General features: G+C 39.6%; 1 protein-coding gene across 2 annotated transcripts in view; it reads right to left on the bottom strand.

Moving 5' to 3' along the window:
• The window catches only part of PTPRN2 (protein tyrosine phosphatase receptor type N2), a 1,009,572-nt gene that overhangs the window by 642,851 nt on the left and 353,962 nt on the right, over positions 1–12,759 (bottom strand). For both annotated transcript variants that reach the window (XM_017519415.2, XM_037735320.1), the window contains one exon: positions 3,130–3,232. In XM_017519415.2, coding sequence (XP_017374904.1) covers positions 3,130–3,232 — 103 coding nt within the window. The remainder of the gene's footprint in view (positions 1–3,129; positions 3,233–12,759) is intronic.

Raw genomic sequence — 12,759 nt, 5'->3', positions numbered from 1 at the left:
CTAAAATGCAATAAAATAAATAAATGGGGAAAAAAAGAAGCATCTTACAATCTGCCCTCTCTGAAGTCTGCTATCTGAAAGCTTCCTCTGCACAGTAAAACTTGGTCTCCACAATCCTTTATCTTAACCTAAACATTTTCTTTCTATTGATCCCAGGTCTTCAAATAAACTCAACCAATTGTCAATGAGAAAATGTTTGAATTCATCTGTAGCCTGGAAGCCCCTGCGTTGAGCTGTCCCATCTTTCTGAACCAAACCAATGTATTTCTGAAATGCATTTGATTGATGTATCACACCTCCCTAAAATATACAAAACCAAGCTGTGCCCGACCACCTTGGGTCCATATTCTCAGGATCTCCTGAGGGCTGTCACTCATGTTTGGCTCAGAATAAATCTCTAAAAATATTTTACAGAGTTTGACTCTTTTCTTCAATAAGAGGACAGCATCTGCTACACTGCATTCACAAATGTGGAAATCCCTATTAAAGGACAGCTTTTAAATACCCCCAAATCACACAAAAGGGTAGGCATATTTTACCAATAATCTTGGAAGACAATGAAAATGCTCTATAAATGAAGAGCATGCCTAAAGAATATACTAGAAAGTAGATCATTTCAATGGCAAAAGAACTTTTCCAGAAATTTTGGGAAAAAAGGAAAAACGATCCCATTTCCATGAGGATGAGAATGTTGTGGGCAACTGCTGGGGAAGACGATGTCCCACAGTTTCCCATTCTCTTGGGGACAGGCCTCGTGGGACCCTCCCTCCGTGGATGTCAGAGTGGGGCATGAGGAAGGCATGAGGCACAGGAAGCCCTGGGTCAGCAGGAGGGACAGTGTAAGAGGGGGTGACTGTCCCCAGGCATTCATGCTTGGGCCTGGGGAGGAGATGGAGGACGTGACCAGACCTCTCTGCCCTCCACGCTGGGTGCAGCTTTTTCCAAACCCACCAAAGCCAGAGGAACTGACGGAGCCTACAGCATGACGCCCAACTCAGGGCAGTGGAGGCTGCGGGGAGGAAAGGAGTCTGGAGAATATCCAGCCAGCTCCTCTCAAAATAGGCCTCTGTTTGGGCGCAGAGACAATTAGTCTTGTCTAGGTTCAACATTCACAAAGAAAGAATTTAGAAATCCAACCTAAAGAACAGTGAGAGCTCTGTTTTTATTTGCAGCCATAGCTAGTGCCATCTATCACAGAATGATAAAAATACTTTTACAAAATATAACAAATGAAAAGTTAGTAGCCTTAAATATAAAGAATCTATAGTAAAAGGAACAAACAGAAAAGTTCAAAAACTTGTTTTTATACAAAGACCATATACGGGAAATTCACAAAGAAAATTTCAATCTCTGCTGGGTGTGGTGGTTCATGCCTGTAATCCCAGCACTTTGGGAGGCCGAGATGGGAGAATCATGAGTTCAGGAGTTCAAGACCAGCCCGGCCAACATGGTGAAACCCCATCTCTACTAAAAATAGAAAAATTAGGGAAGCGTGGAGGCACGCCCATAATCCCAGCTACTCAGGAGGCTGAGGCAGGAGAATCACTTGAACCTGGGAGGTGGAGGCTGTACTGAGCTGAGATTGTGCCACTGCCCTCCAGCCTGGGGGACAGAGCGAGACTCCATCTCAAAAAAGCCCCAGAAAATTCCAATCTCAAAGCATGTGGATTTTAAACTTTTAATCTCACTTGTAATTCATAAAACAAAGATAACGTGCCATTTTTCATAATAAAACTGGCACTGTCTTAACTAATAAAAACTGGCGGTTTTTTAAATGACCACATTTAACATTGTTTAGAGGCGCAATGCGGGCACCTCTCCAGGGTTGTTGCTGAGTTTGATTCCTCAGAGGCGGGTCCTCCCTGGATTCTTCTCTGTGACGCCACTCTCCTCCCGTGATTGGCAGCTTCTGTTTGTCCCCATCTGTACCCCCAGAACGAAGAGGAGCCACCCCTTGCTTGGTTTCCCAGTTCTTCCAGTCTCTGTTCTTTGCCTTTTTTGGGTCGTCCAACCCATCCCTATACTTGATGGGGTTCAAGGTCATTGGGGCAGTGCACCCCAGTTCCCCCAGTGGAATTTAGACAGGAGTATAACGAGTTTGAACACATCCAAAATGAAAATAGAAATTCAACACAGCTCATCTTGGTGAGTTTGTTTGGTTTCCTACTGAAAAGTCTTACAGACCATAACAGCACATTCTCTTTGATACAGCAGGCGTTAAAGGTAGATGCACCAGGCACAAGACGCACAAAGACGCAGCCCCTGCCCTCAGCATGCGCCATGTGCTGGGGGACGGCTGCCAGTTCTCACCTGTTCTCACGCTTTTGATCCTGCAGGAACACGGAAAAGACCTTCATGCTGACTTAACTGCTTTCCCCATCAGATGGAGATGGGCATGAAAGCAGATATCTCAGTTCTGTCTCACTGGAATCTTTCTAACTAAACTCTATGGCTCTAAAATTGTCTGCCTGTCAGGGGAAAATGGACTTTTCAAACTAAACCTTTAGGAAAGGTCATTTTCATGTTTTTTTAAACATGAAAAATAGCACAATGGCTCAGGAATCTGACAATGCCAGTCTTCTTACTGTGGTTTGTCTTCAGACCAATTTTTTTAACCTCCTTAGGTCTCAATTTCCTCACTTTCAAGAATGGGCATGACGTTAGTAATTACCACATAGTTTGAGAACAAAATAAGATAATATGAAACAATATATTTAGCTCAGTATAGGTTGCTATGCTCTGGGAAAGGACAATAAAGACTTTCATGATTTAATTTTGCTTTTTGTCTAAAGCAAAAATAATTTCTTATTGAGAAACGAGAATTCTCAGCTTCTCTGCTTTAAACCAAGGCCTTGAAGATGCAGGAGTTTTCTAAGTGTCTCATGGAAAAATAAAGAACCCCGGGCATGTCTCAGTGAAAACGGCACCTCCCTGGAGGGTCACCCGAATATCTCTTTCTATCATGGGAGCCAACCCTTTCCTTACAGACATCCTAACTTTCTGAAATGTCCGTACCAGAAAGATGGTGGGTGCTTTACCACAGTGAAACAAACAAACCAATATATTGTAAGTGCAACGGTTACGGGCTGCGTCCTGGAGCAAGGAGGGGCAAGCCACGTCCACACTTACCCGGCTGGGCTGGACACTTCAGGACGCCGCAGGTACGTTTTGGGGAGGTTTGCGAGTTCCTGGGCCATCACGTACTGAGTATAGTCATCCTGCCACGTGAAACCTGGGGACAAAAGTTGCAAAAACTGTGTTATCACTTTGGAAGTTTAGCCAAAGCTCTTGCTTCAGTCTCATAAGTAATTGCATTTCAGCATCACGTTGATAGTCCCATCAGCAAAGTAAGGCTCCCTCTCACTGCAGTTTATCAAGAAGATCTTCTCCTTATAAGAAATTCCAGCTTTCTGAAACTTCTAGGCCAAATAGAAAACGGATGCTCTGCTACATTTTAAAAAAAGGCTTGGGTGAGAGTGGAGAAAGATGGCCAAATAGAAGCCTCCAGATCTTCCTCCCTGTAGGAACACCAAATTGTCCACACAGAAGAGCACCTTCATAAGAACCACACTTCAGGGGAGTGGTCACAGTACCTGGTTTCAACTCCATATCAATGAAGGAGGCGCTGGAGAGGGTAGGAAGAGAGTTTTGAATTGCGATGTCATCACTCACCCATCCCCCTGCGGTGGCGGTGTGCCAGAGACAGAGAACGTGTGCGCTGGGGGAGACAGCACAGCGACTGTGGGACTTTGTACTGGAACTCAGTGCTGCCCTGTCACAGTCACAACCACACCAGGCAGAACTCAACCAGTGCCCATGGAGGGAACATTTAGACCAGCCCTGGACAGAGGAGCACCCATCCCAGTGTTCAGAATCTGAGTTCTGACAAGCCCCCACCGTGGGCTAAAGTGCTCTGGGGTCCTAAATAAACTTGAAGGCTGCCTCAGATGCAAGGGCTACAACTCCTGGGCAAGTCGTGGTGCTGTGCGTGGTCTAGAGCCACTGGACTTGGGGTGCACACAACCCAGTGAGGTACCAGCTGGTGCAGCTACGGGGGCTGTGTCACTCCTCCCTCAACGCTAGGCAGCACAACTCACAGCTCCAAAAGAGACTCCTTGTTTCCACTTGAGGAGAGGAGAGGGAGGCGTACAGATGATTTTCTCTTACAACTTGGTTAACTGCTCAGCCAAAGTAGGACAGAGCTCTAGGCAGAGTCATGAGGCCCCATTCCAAGCCCTAACTCCCAGAGGACATTTCTAGACACACCCTGGGTCAAAAGAAAACCCACTGCCTTGAGGGGAAGGTCCCGGTACTGGAAGGATTCATCATCTGCTGACTGCAGAGCCCTTGGGCCGTGAATAATCAGCAGTGGTACCCAGGCAGTACACTTGGGCCTTAGGTGAGACTCAGAGCTGTCTCGGCTTCAGGTCTGACCCAGTACAGTCCCAAGCGTGCCTGTGATCCCCCCTCCCAGCCCTCGGAAGCTCAGAACAGAGAGAGAGAGACTCCGTTTGTTTGGGAGAAAGTAAGAGAAAGAAAGCAAAAGTCTGCCTGATAATCCACAAAATTCTTCTGGATCGTATCCAAGACTACCAAGCTGATACTTCTGTGAGTGTGCAAGAGCCATGAAATTGCCGGGCTTTGAGTGCCCCCTTATGCAGATATGGCTGTAGGGATTTAAAACTTAGATCACAACACCAACGTCCCTTTAGATACCTCGAACACCTTCCCAACAAGGATGAGAACACAGATTTTAGAGAATCCAGTAAATATCTAACCCAGACACCAACAAACGTCCAAAAGCATCAAGACCATCAAGGAAAACATGACCTCAGCAAATGAACTAAATGAGGCCCCAGGGACCAGTCCTGGAGGGTTAGGGCTATAGGTGACCTTTCAGACAAAGAATTCAAAATCGTTGTTTTGGAAAAATTCAGTGAAATTCAAGATAGCACAGAGAAGACAAACAGAATCCTATCAGATAAACTTAACAATGAATTTGGAATAACTGAAAACAATCATGCAAAACCTCTGGAGTTGAAAAATGTAACTGACCGCCACAGAATGCCTCAGACAATCTTGACAGCAGAGTTGACCAAGCAAGGCAAATAATTAGTGAGCTTGAACGCTGCCTATTTGAAAACATGCAGTCAGGGGAGACAAAAGAAAAAAGGATTTTTAAAATGAAGCTCACCTACGAGATCTAGAAAATAGTTTTTAAAGGACAAATCTAAGATTTATCACCCTTAAAGAGGAGGCAGAGCGAGAAAGAAAGGGGTAGAAAGTTTACTCGAAAGGATAATGATGATAACTTCTCGAACCTAAAGAAAGATATCAATGTTCAAGTATAAGAAGGCTTTGCAACACTAAACAGGTTCAACCCAAAACACCTAAGACATTTAATAATCAAACTCCCAAAGGTCAGGAATAAAGAAAGGATCTTAAAAGCTGCAAAAGAAAAGAAACAAACAACATACACAGGAGCTCCAGTACATTTGGGAGCAGAATTTTCAGTGGAAACTTTACAGGCCAGGAAAGAGTGGCATGGTTATTTAAAGTGTTAAAGGAAAGAAACCCTTTTATTCTGAAATTGTATATCCAACAAAAATACATTTCAAATATGAAGGAAAAATACTTTCCCAGACAAACAAAAGCTAAGGATTCCATCAACACCGAACTGTCCTATAAGAAATGCTAAAGGGATTTCTTCAGTCTGAAATAAAAGAATGAAAATGAGCAGTAAGAAATCCTCTGAAGGTATAAAACTCATTGGTAGTAGTAAGTACAAAGAAAAACACAGAATATCATAACACTGTAATTGTGGTGCATAAACTACTCATATCTGGAGTTAAAAGACTAAAAGGTAAACTGATCAAAAATGGTAACTACAACAACCTTTCAAGACACAGACAGTAGTAAAGTAAGATATAAACAGAAACAACAAAAAGTTAAAAAGTAGGGGGATGAAGCTAAAGTGTAGAGTTTTTATTAGTTTTCTCTGTGCTGGTTTGTTTGTTTATGCAATCAATGTTAAGTTGTCATCCACTTAAAATAATGGGTTATAAGGTGTTATTTGCAAGCCTTATTATAACTTCAAATCAAAAAATATAGGACAGATACACAAAAAAATAAAAAGCAAAAAATTAAAACCACCACCAAAGAAAATCACCTTCACTTAAAAAAAAACAGTAAGGAAAGAAATAAGAAAGAAAAGACCACAAAACAATCAGAAAACAAGTAGCAGAATGGCAAGGGTACGTTCTTACCTATCAATAATAACATTGAGTGCAAATGGACTAAACTCTCCAATCAAAAGACACAGAGTGGGCAAATGGATTTTTTTTTAAAAGACCCAATCATCTGTTGCCTACAAGAAATACACTTCACCTATAAAGACAAACATAGACTAAAAATAAAGGGATAGAACAAGATAGTCCAGGCAAATGGAAACCAAAAAAGAGCCACAGTAGCTGTACTTATATGAGACAAAGTAGACTTCAAGATGAAGCTACCAAGAGATGAAGAAGGTCATAATGAAAAAGGAGGGAATTAAGCAAGAGGACAACAGCTGTAAATATATACGTACCCAACCCGACACTGGAGCATTCAGATAGAGAAACGAATTTTATTAGAGTTAAAGCGACAGACAGACCCCAATACAATAACAGCTGAAGACGTCCACATGCCACTTTTGGCACTGAACAGATGATCTAGAGAGAAATTCAACAAAGAAACAACAACCAAGCTGCACTAGTGACCAAGTGGACCTAACTGACATTTACAGAACATTTCATTCAGTGGCTATGGAATCTGCATTCTTCTCCTCAACACAAGAATAATTCTCAAGAATGGACCATACCTTATGGCAACAAAACACATCTTTAAAAATTCAAAAACAAATTGAAATTATATCAAGTAATTTCTCTGACCACGATAGAATAAAACTAGAAATCAATAACTGGGAAAATTTTGGAAACTATACAAACACATGGAAATTAAACAATATTATCCTGAATGACCAGTGGGTCAATGAAGAAATTAAGAAGAAAATTTAGAAATTTCTTGAAACAAATAATTATGCAAACACAACATACCAAAACCTGTGGGATGCAGCAAAAGCAGTACTAAGAGGAAAGTTTATAGTTGTAAACACCTACATCAAAAAAAGAGAAAATCCTCAAACAATCTAATGATGCATCTTAAAGAACTAGAAAAGCAAGAGCAAATCAAACCCAAAATTAGTAGAAGAAAAGAAATAAAAAAGATCAGACTCGAAATAATTGAAGTTGGAATGAAGAAAACAATACAAAAGATCAATGAAACAAAAAGTTGGTTTTTGAAAAGATAAACTGAATTGACAAAGTTTTATCAAGACTAAGAAAAAAAAAAGAAAAGACCCAAATAAATAAAATCAGAGATGAAAAAGGAGACATTACAACTAATACTGCAGAAATTCAAAGGATCATTAGAGGCTACTATGAGGAACTGCATGCCAGTAAATTAGAAACCCCAGAAGAAGTGGATAAATTCCTCGACACATAGAACCTACCAAGACTGAACCATGAAGAAATCCAAAACCTGAACAGATCAGTAGCAAGGAATGAGCTTGAAGCTGTAATATGGTCTCCAAGCAAAGAAAAGCCTGGGACTTGATCACTTCGCTGCTGCATTTTACCAAATATTTAAAGAAGAACCTTACTCAAACTATTCCACACAAAAAAAAATAGAGGAGAAGGAAATACTTCCAGATTCATTCCATGAAGCCAGTATTACCCTAATACCAAAACCAAAGAAAAAAAAAAAAAAAAAAAAAAACTACAGGCCAATATCCCTGATGAACATTAATGCAAAAATCATCAACAATCAATAAATGGTGCTGGGAAAACTGGATAACCACACGCAGAATGAAACCAGACTCCTATTTCTTGTCATGCCTAAAAGTCACATGAAAATGGATTAAAGACAGAAATCTAAGACCTCAAATTATGAAATGACTACAAGAAAACACTGGGAAAATACCCCAGGACATTGGATTGTGCAAAGATTTCTTTAGTAATACCCCACAAGCACAGGCAACCCAAGCAAAACTGGAGTGATGGGATCACATCAAGTTAAAAACCCTCCACACAGCAAAGGAAACAGGTAACAAAGTGAAGAGACAACCCACAGAATAGGAGAAAATATTTGCAAAGTATTCATCTGATAAGGGATTAATAATCAGAATATATAAAAAGCTCAAACAACTCTGCAGAAAAAAACAAATTTGATCATCTGATTTAAAATAGGCAAATAGACATAGCTCTGAATAGACATTTCTCAAAAAAGACACTCAAACGGCAAACAGGTACAGGAAAATGTGCTTCGCATCACTGATCATCAGAGAAATGCAAATCAAAACTGCAATGAGCTATCATCTCTCCCTGGTTAGAATGGCTTTTCTCCAAAGGACAGGCAATAACAAATGCTGGCGAGGGTATAGAGAACAGGGGACCTTCACACACTGCTGGTGGAACTGTGAATTAGTACAACTATTAGGGAGAGCAGTTTGGAGGTTCCCTAAAAAGCTGAAAATAGAGCTATAATACAATACAGCAATCCCACCGCTAGGTTTACACCCAAAAGAAAGGTAATCAGTGTGTCAGATAGATATCTGCACTCCCATGTTTACTGCAGCACTGTTAACAATAGCGAACATTTGGAAGCAACCGAAATGTCCATCAACAGATGAATGGATTTTTAAGAATGTGGTACCTGTGCACAGTGGAGTACTATTCAGCCATGAAGAGTGAGATTCTGTCATACGCGCAACAACATGGATGGACCTGAAGTCACTATGCTAAGTAAAATAAGACAGACACAGGAAGACTAACTTGGCATGTTCTCACCTATTTGTGGGAGCTAAAAATTAAAACAACTGAACCTATAGAGATAGAGGGTAGAACAAGGGTGAAGTAGTTACCAGAAGAAAGTAACAAGTTACTGAGAAGGAAATTGGGGTGGGGAGGGCAAGTGGAGATGGTTAATGAGTATAAAAATATAGTTAAGTAGAATGAATTAGATCTAGTGCTTGAGAGCACCATAGGGTAACTACAGTCAGCAATAGTTCATTGTACATTTAAAAATAACTAAGAGTATAACTGGATTATTTGTAACGCAACAAAAGGATAAATACTTCAGGTGATGAATATCCCATTTACCCTGATGTGGTTATTATGCATTGTTTGCCTGTATCAAAATATCCTGTGTTCCCCATAAATACATACACCTGTGTACCCATAACAATTAAAAATTAAAAAAATAGAGAGATTTAATGGGAGCTGACTATGGCTGGACAGCAAGGAGCCTTATATCAAACACCAGTTTAGTTAGAAGACAGACTTTTGTCCACTATGAAAGGTGAAAACGTTTCTACATGGAAATACTGTGGTCACAGCAAAGATATTCCTCCCCTACAATGAGCACAGAGTACTCACCACTCACCCACCACCATATCTTGGGTATTTTGTTCTTCCCAACAAAATCTTAAAAGACAGTAACTGGAATAGAATAAGGGTATTGTTACCGTGAAAGCAATTATCATGGGGCTTAATGTACTGTATCAGGGAGCCAATTACATTATATTTATACTCAAATGTTATGACAAAGAGCTTTATAACAAGGGTGAAGTAGTTATGAAGGCAAAATCCATGTGATTATGCATTAATTACATGCACTGTGGATCACATGATAATTATGCTCAGAATTACCAAATAACTCTCAAGAATAATTATTATGCAATTTGTACATTTTAGATCTTAGGGTAACACTTTAGCACTTAGAACTATCCCATGCAATTATCCATAATTATCTAATCACTAAATATCATGTAATTACAGAGATATATTTTTATGCCCTGCACAAAAACACATTACCAAAATCTTCAAATCAGAATGGCTGTGTGTGTGTGTGTGTGTGTGTGTGTGTGTGTGTGTGTGTGTGTGAGGAAGTCCAGAACATGATAAGAACCACATATTCTAGATGGATTTAAAAGAAGAGCTCAATAGATACAAGCTATCTTCATAAAAACACAAATATTTTTTCACATGCAAATCTAGATTTTTAAAAATGTTATAAGATGGCAAGATTAAAGCAATTGTCATATTTCTAAATCTCAAAAGCCTAAATGGCATTACCCGAAGTGAAAATTGATAGGAAAATTCACCATTAGGATTGCCTCCAACATGTCTAAGCCACTCTCGTTGTAATACATTACCTAGAGAATGGTTGCTGCAGAGAACAGGCCCCACACTCACTGTTACCCAATTTAGGATTAGATCTATTTAATAATAAACAAGTTTATCCCATTTGCCAAAGCAACTTAGAAACACCCACTATGAAATGTACTTTTGTTTATATAGTTATTTCTGATTCATTCTCAGGAGTATCCTCAATTGAAAGCATATTTTCAATGTTAGTATGATATCTATTATCATGGATTTAGAAAATAAGCATATTTTAACCATGCCATTCCTAAAAGGGATTGCCTTAATATTAATATTTATCAGGAAACAGAAAATCAATAACACAAAAAGAACCTTTCATGAAAAAATCATTTTTAAATTTAACTTAAACAATTTTTATCTTAAAAGCACGTAAGTCTGAGTTACGTCAAATTTGGGATCTATGATAAGGGCTCAGTCCTTCCAGAACGACAGATGGCCAACTACTCAGAATCACCTGCACTGGGCAGCCTGAGAGAACCCTGTATACCTTAGCCCAGCCATCTCAGCTTTCCTGGAAGTGAGAAAAAACTGTGCTCTTAGATTTAGAAATCAAATGAAACAATGCATAGATACGGGAGTTTAGGCATCTCCTAAGAACGTCTGTTCATGGCATATCTTGGAGAAAATATAACCCTAGGAAGAAGAAATCCACTTCCAGAGATGACATACTTCTTCCCACTAAGTACAACTAAAATCTCTGAATGTACATAAAACAAGCATAAGACTCTGAAGGATGGCAATAAGAAGGCAGATCAGAGAGGGACCCAATGGTGGATTCCCTGGGTTTTCTTTTTGCCACATGTACCTCAGACTTGGAGTTAAAAAGGCCAGCAACCTAGAAACACCAATGTGTATACACACACACATGCAAAACAACTAAAGCAGCTTCTCTCTAGTCAAGGAGTCAGGAAAGAATCAACTCAGCAAGACAGAAAAATAGTAGATATTAACAGCTCTACTCAAAGAAAAAAAGTATAGCCTCTCCCTACCCATGCCAACAAAGGCCAAGTGGGGGTCTAGACTTCCTCCCTCATGAGGCTGTAATCAGGCCTCCCCCCAGCACCACCAGTTAGTGTCAAAAAAGGCCAAGGAGTGATCCAGAACGTTCACCTCTATTAGGCTGTAACCACCACAACCCCTACATGTCAATGGAGACCATCTGAGAAGCTGAAACTCGACCCCTCTCCCTAACCGAGCAGTAAAAAGACCCCTCCCTCAGGTATCAACAGAGGCTTCCTGGGGAATCTAGACTTCCATCTCCACCTGTTAGTTACAAGGAATCAGCATCACTGACACTCCTTACCCTCAGAACAGCAGTGTCCAAAAAATAGACAGTTAAAATGCAAGGTTTAAATGAGATCCAGAGTCATGACATAATACAAAAATGTCCAGATTTCAACAGAAAATAACTGGTCATACAAAGAACAAAGAAGATCACAAACTAAATAGAAAAGAGACAGTCCACAGAACTAACATTGAATGACCGAGATGTTAACATTGCCCGAGAAAGATTTTAACGTGGCTATGATAAAAACACTTCAGTGAGCAATTATGAACACGCTTGAAACAAATGAAAAAGTAGGATGTCTCAAAACATAGATGATATAAATAAAAGCTAAATGGAAATATGATTACTGAAAGATACAATAACCAAAATAAACAACTCAGTGGATGCACATAACAGAAGGATGGAGAGACAGAGGAAAGAATCAGTGAACTGAGGATAAAACAGAAGAAATTTCTCAATGCCAACAACACAGAGAAAAGAGTAAAAAATAAAATAAAAAATAAAGCTTCAGCAATTGTTGGGCTATAACCAAAGATATAATATTCATGCTATCAGAGTTTCAAAGAGAGAAAGAAGACAGGAAGAAAGGTCTGAAAAGGTACCCAGAAAAATAATGGCAGAAACGTTCTCAATTTTAGAAGAAACATGAACCCAAAAATTTAAGAAGAAACATGAACCTAAAAATTTAAGAAGCTAAGCACACCCCAAACAAGGTAAACCCAAATCTCCTCCAAGACACATAATAACCAAGTTTCTGAAAACCTACAAAGAAAAATCTTGACAGCAGCCAGAGAAAAATGACACCTTATCTACAAGGAAAACACAATTCAAATGACAGGGGATTTCTAATCAGAAACAATGGAGGCCACAAGGAAATAACACATTTTTCAAGTGCTGAAAGAGAAATATGTCAACCCAGAATCTCACAAGTCTATCACTCCAGATACTCAGTAAAGGTATCCTTCAGGAATAAGGGGGAAATAAAGATAACCCCAGATAAAGGAAAACTGTGTTTTTTACCTCCAACTCTGTAAGAATTACTAAATGAATGTCTCTATGTAGAAGAGAAATATAATAAAAGGAATTTTGAAACATCAGGAAGAATGCAAGAACATGGCAAGCAAGAACATGAATAAATACAATAAGCATTCCTTCTCTTGAGTTTTATGCTTGACAGTTAAATCAAAGTTCATACTATTGTCTAATGTC

Source organism: Cebus imitator, unplaced genomic scaffold, assembly GCF_001604975.1.
Source record: "Cebus imitator isolate Cc_AM_T3 unplaced genomic scaffold, Cebus_imitator-1.0 Scaffold20, whole genome shotgun sequence".
Taxonomy (NCBI): Eukaryota; Metazoa; Chordata; class Mammalia; order Primates; family Cebidae; genus Cebus; species Cebus imitator.
Note: the sequence above shows the minus strand (reverse complement) of the source record. Positions and strands in the feature narration are given on the sequence as shown.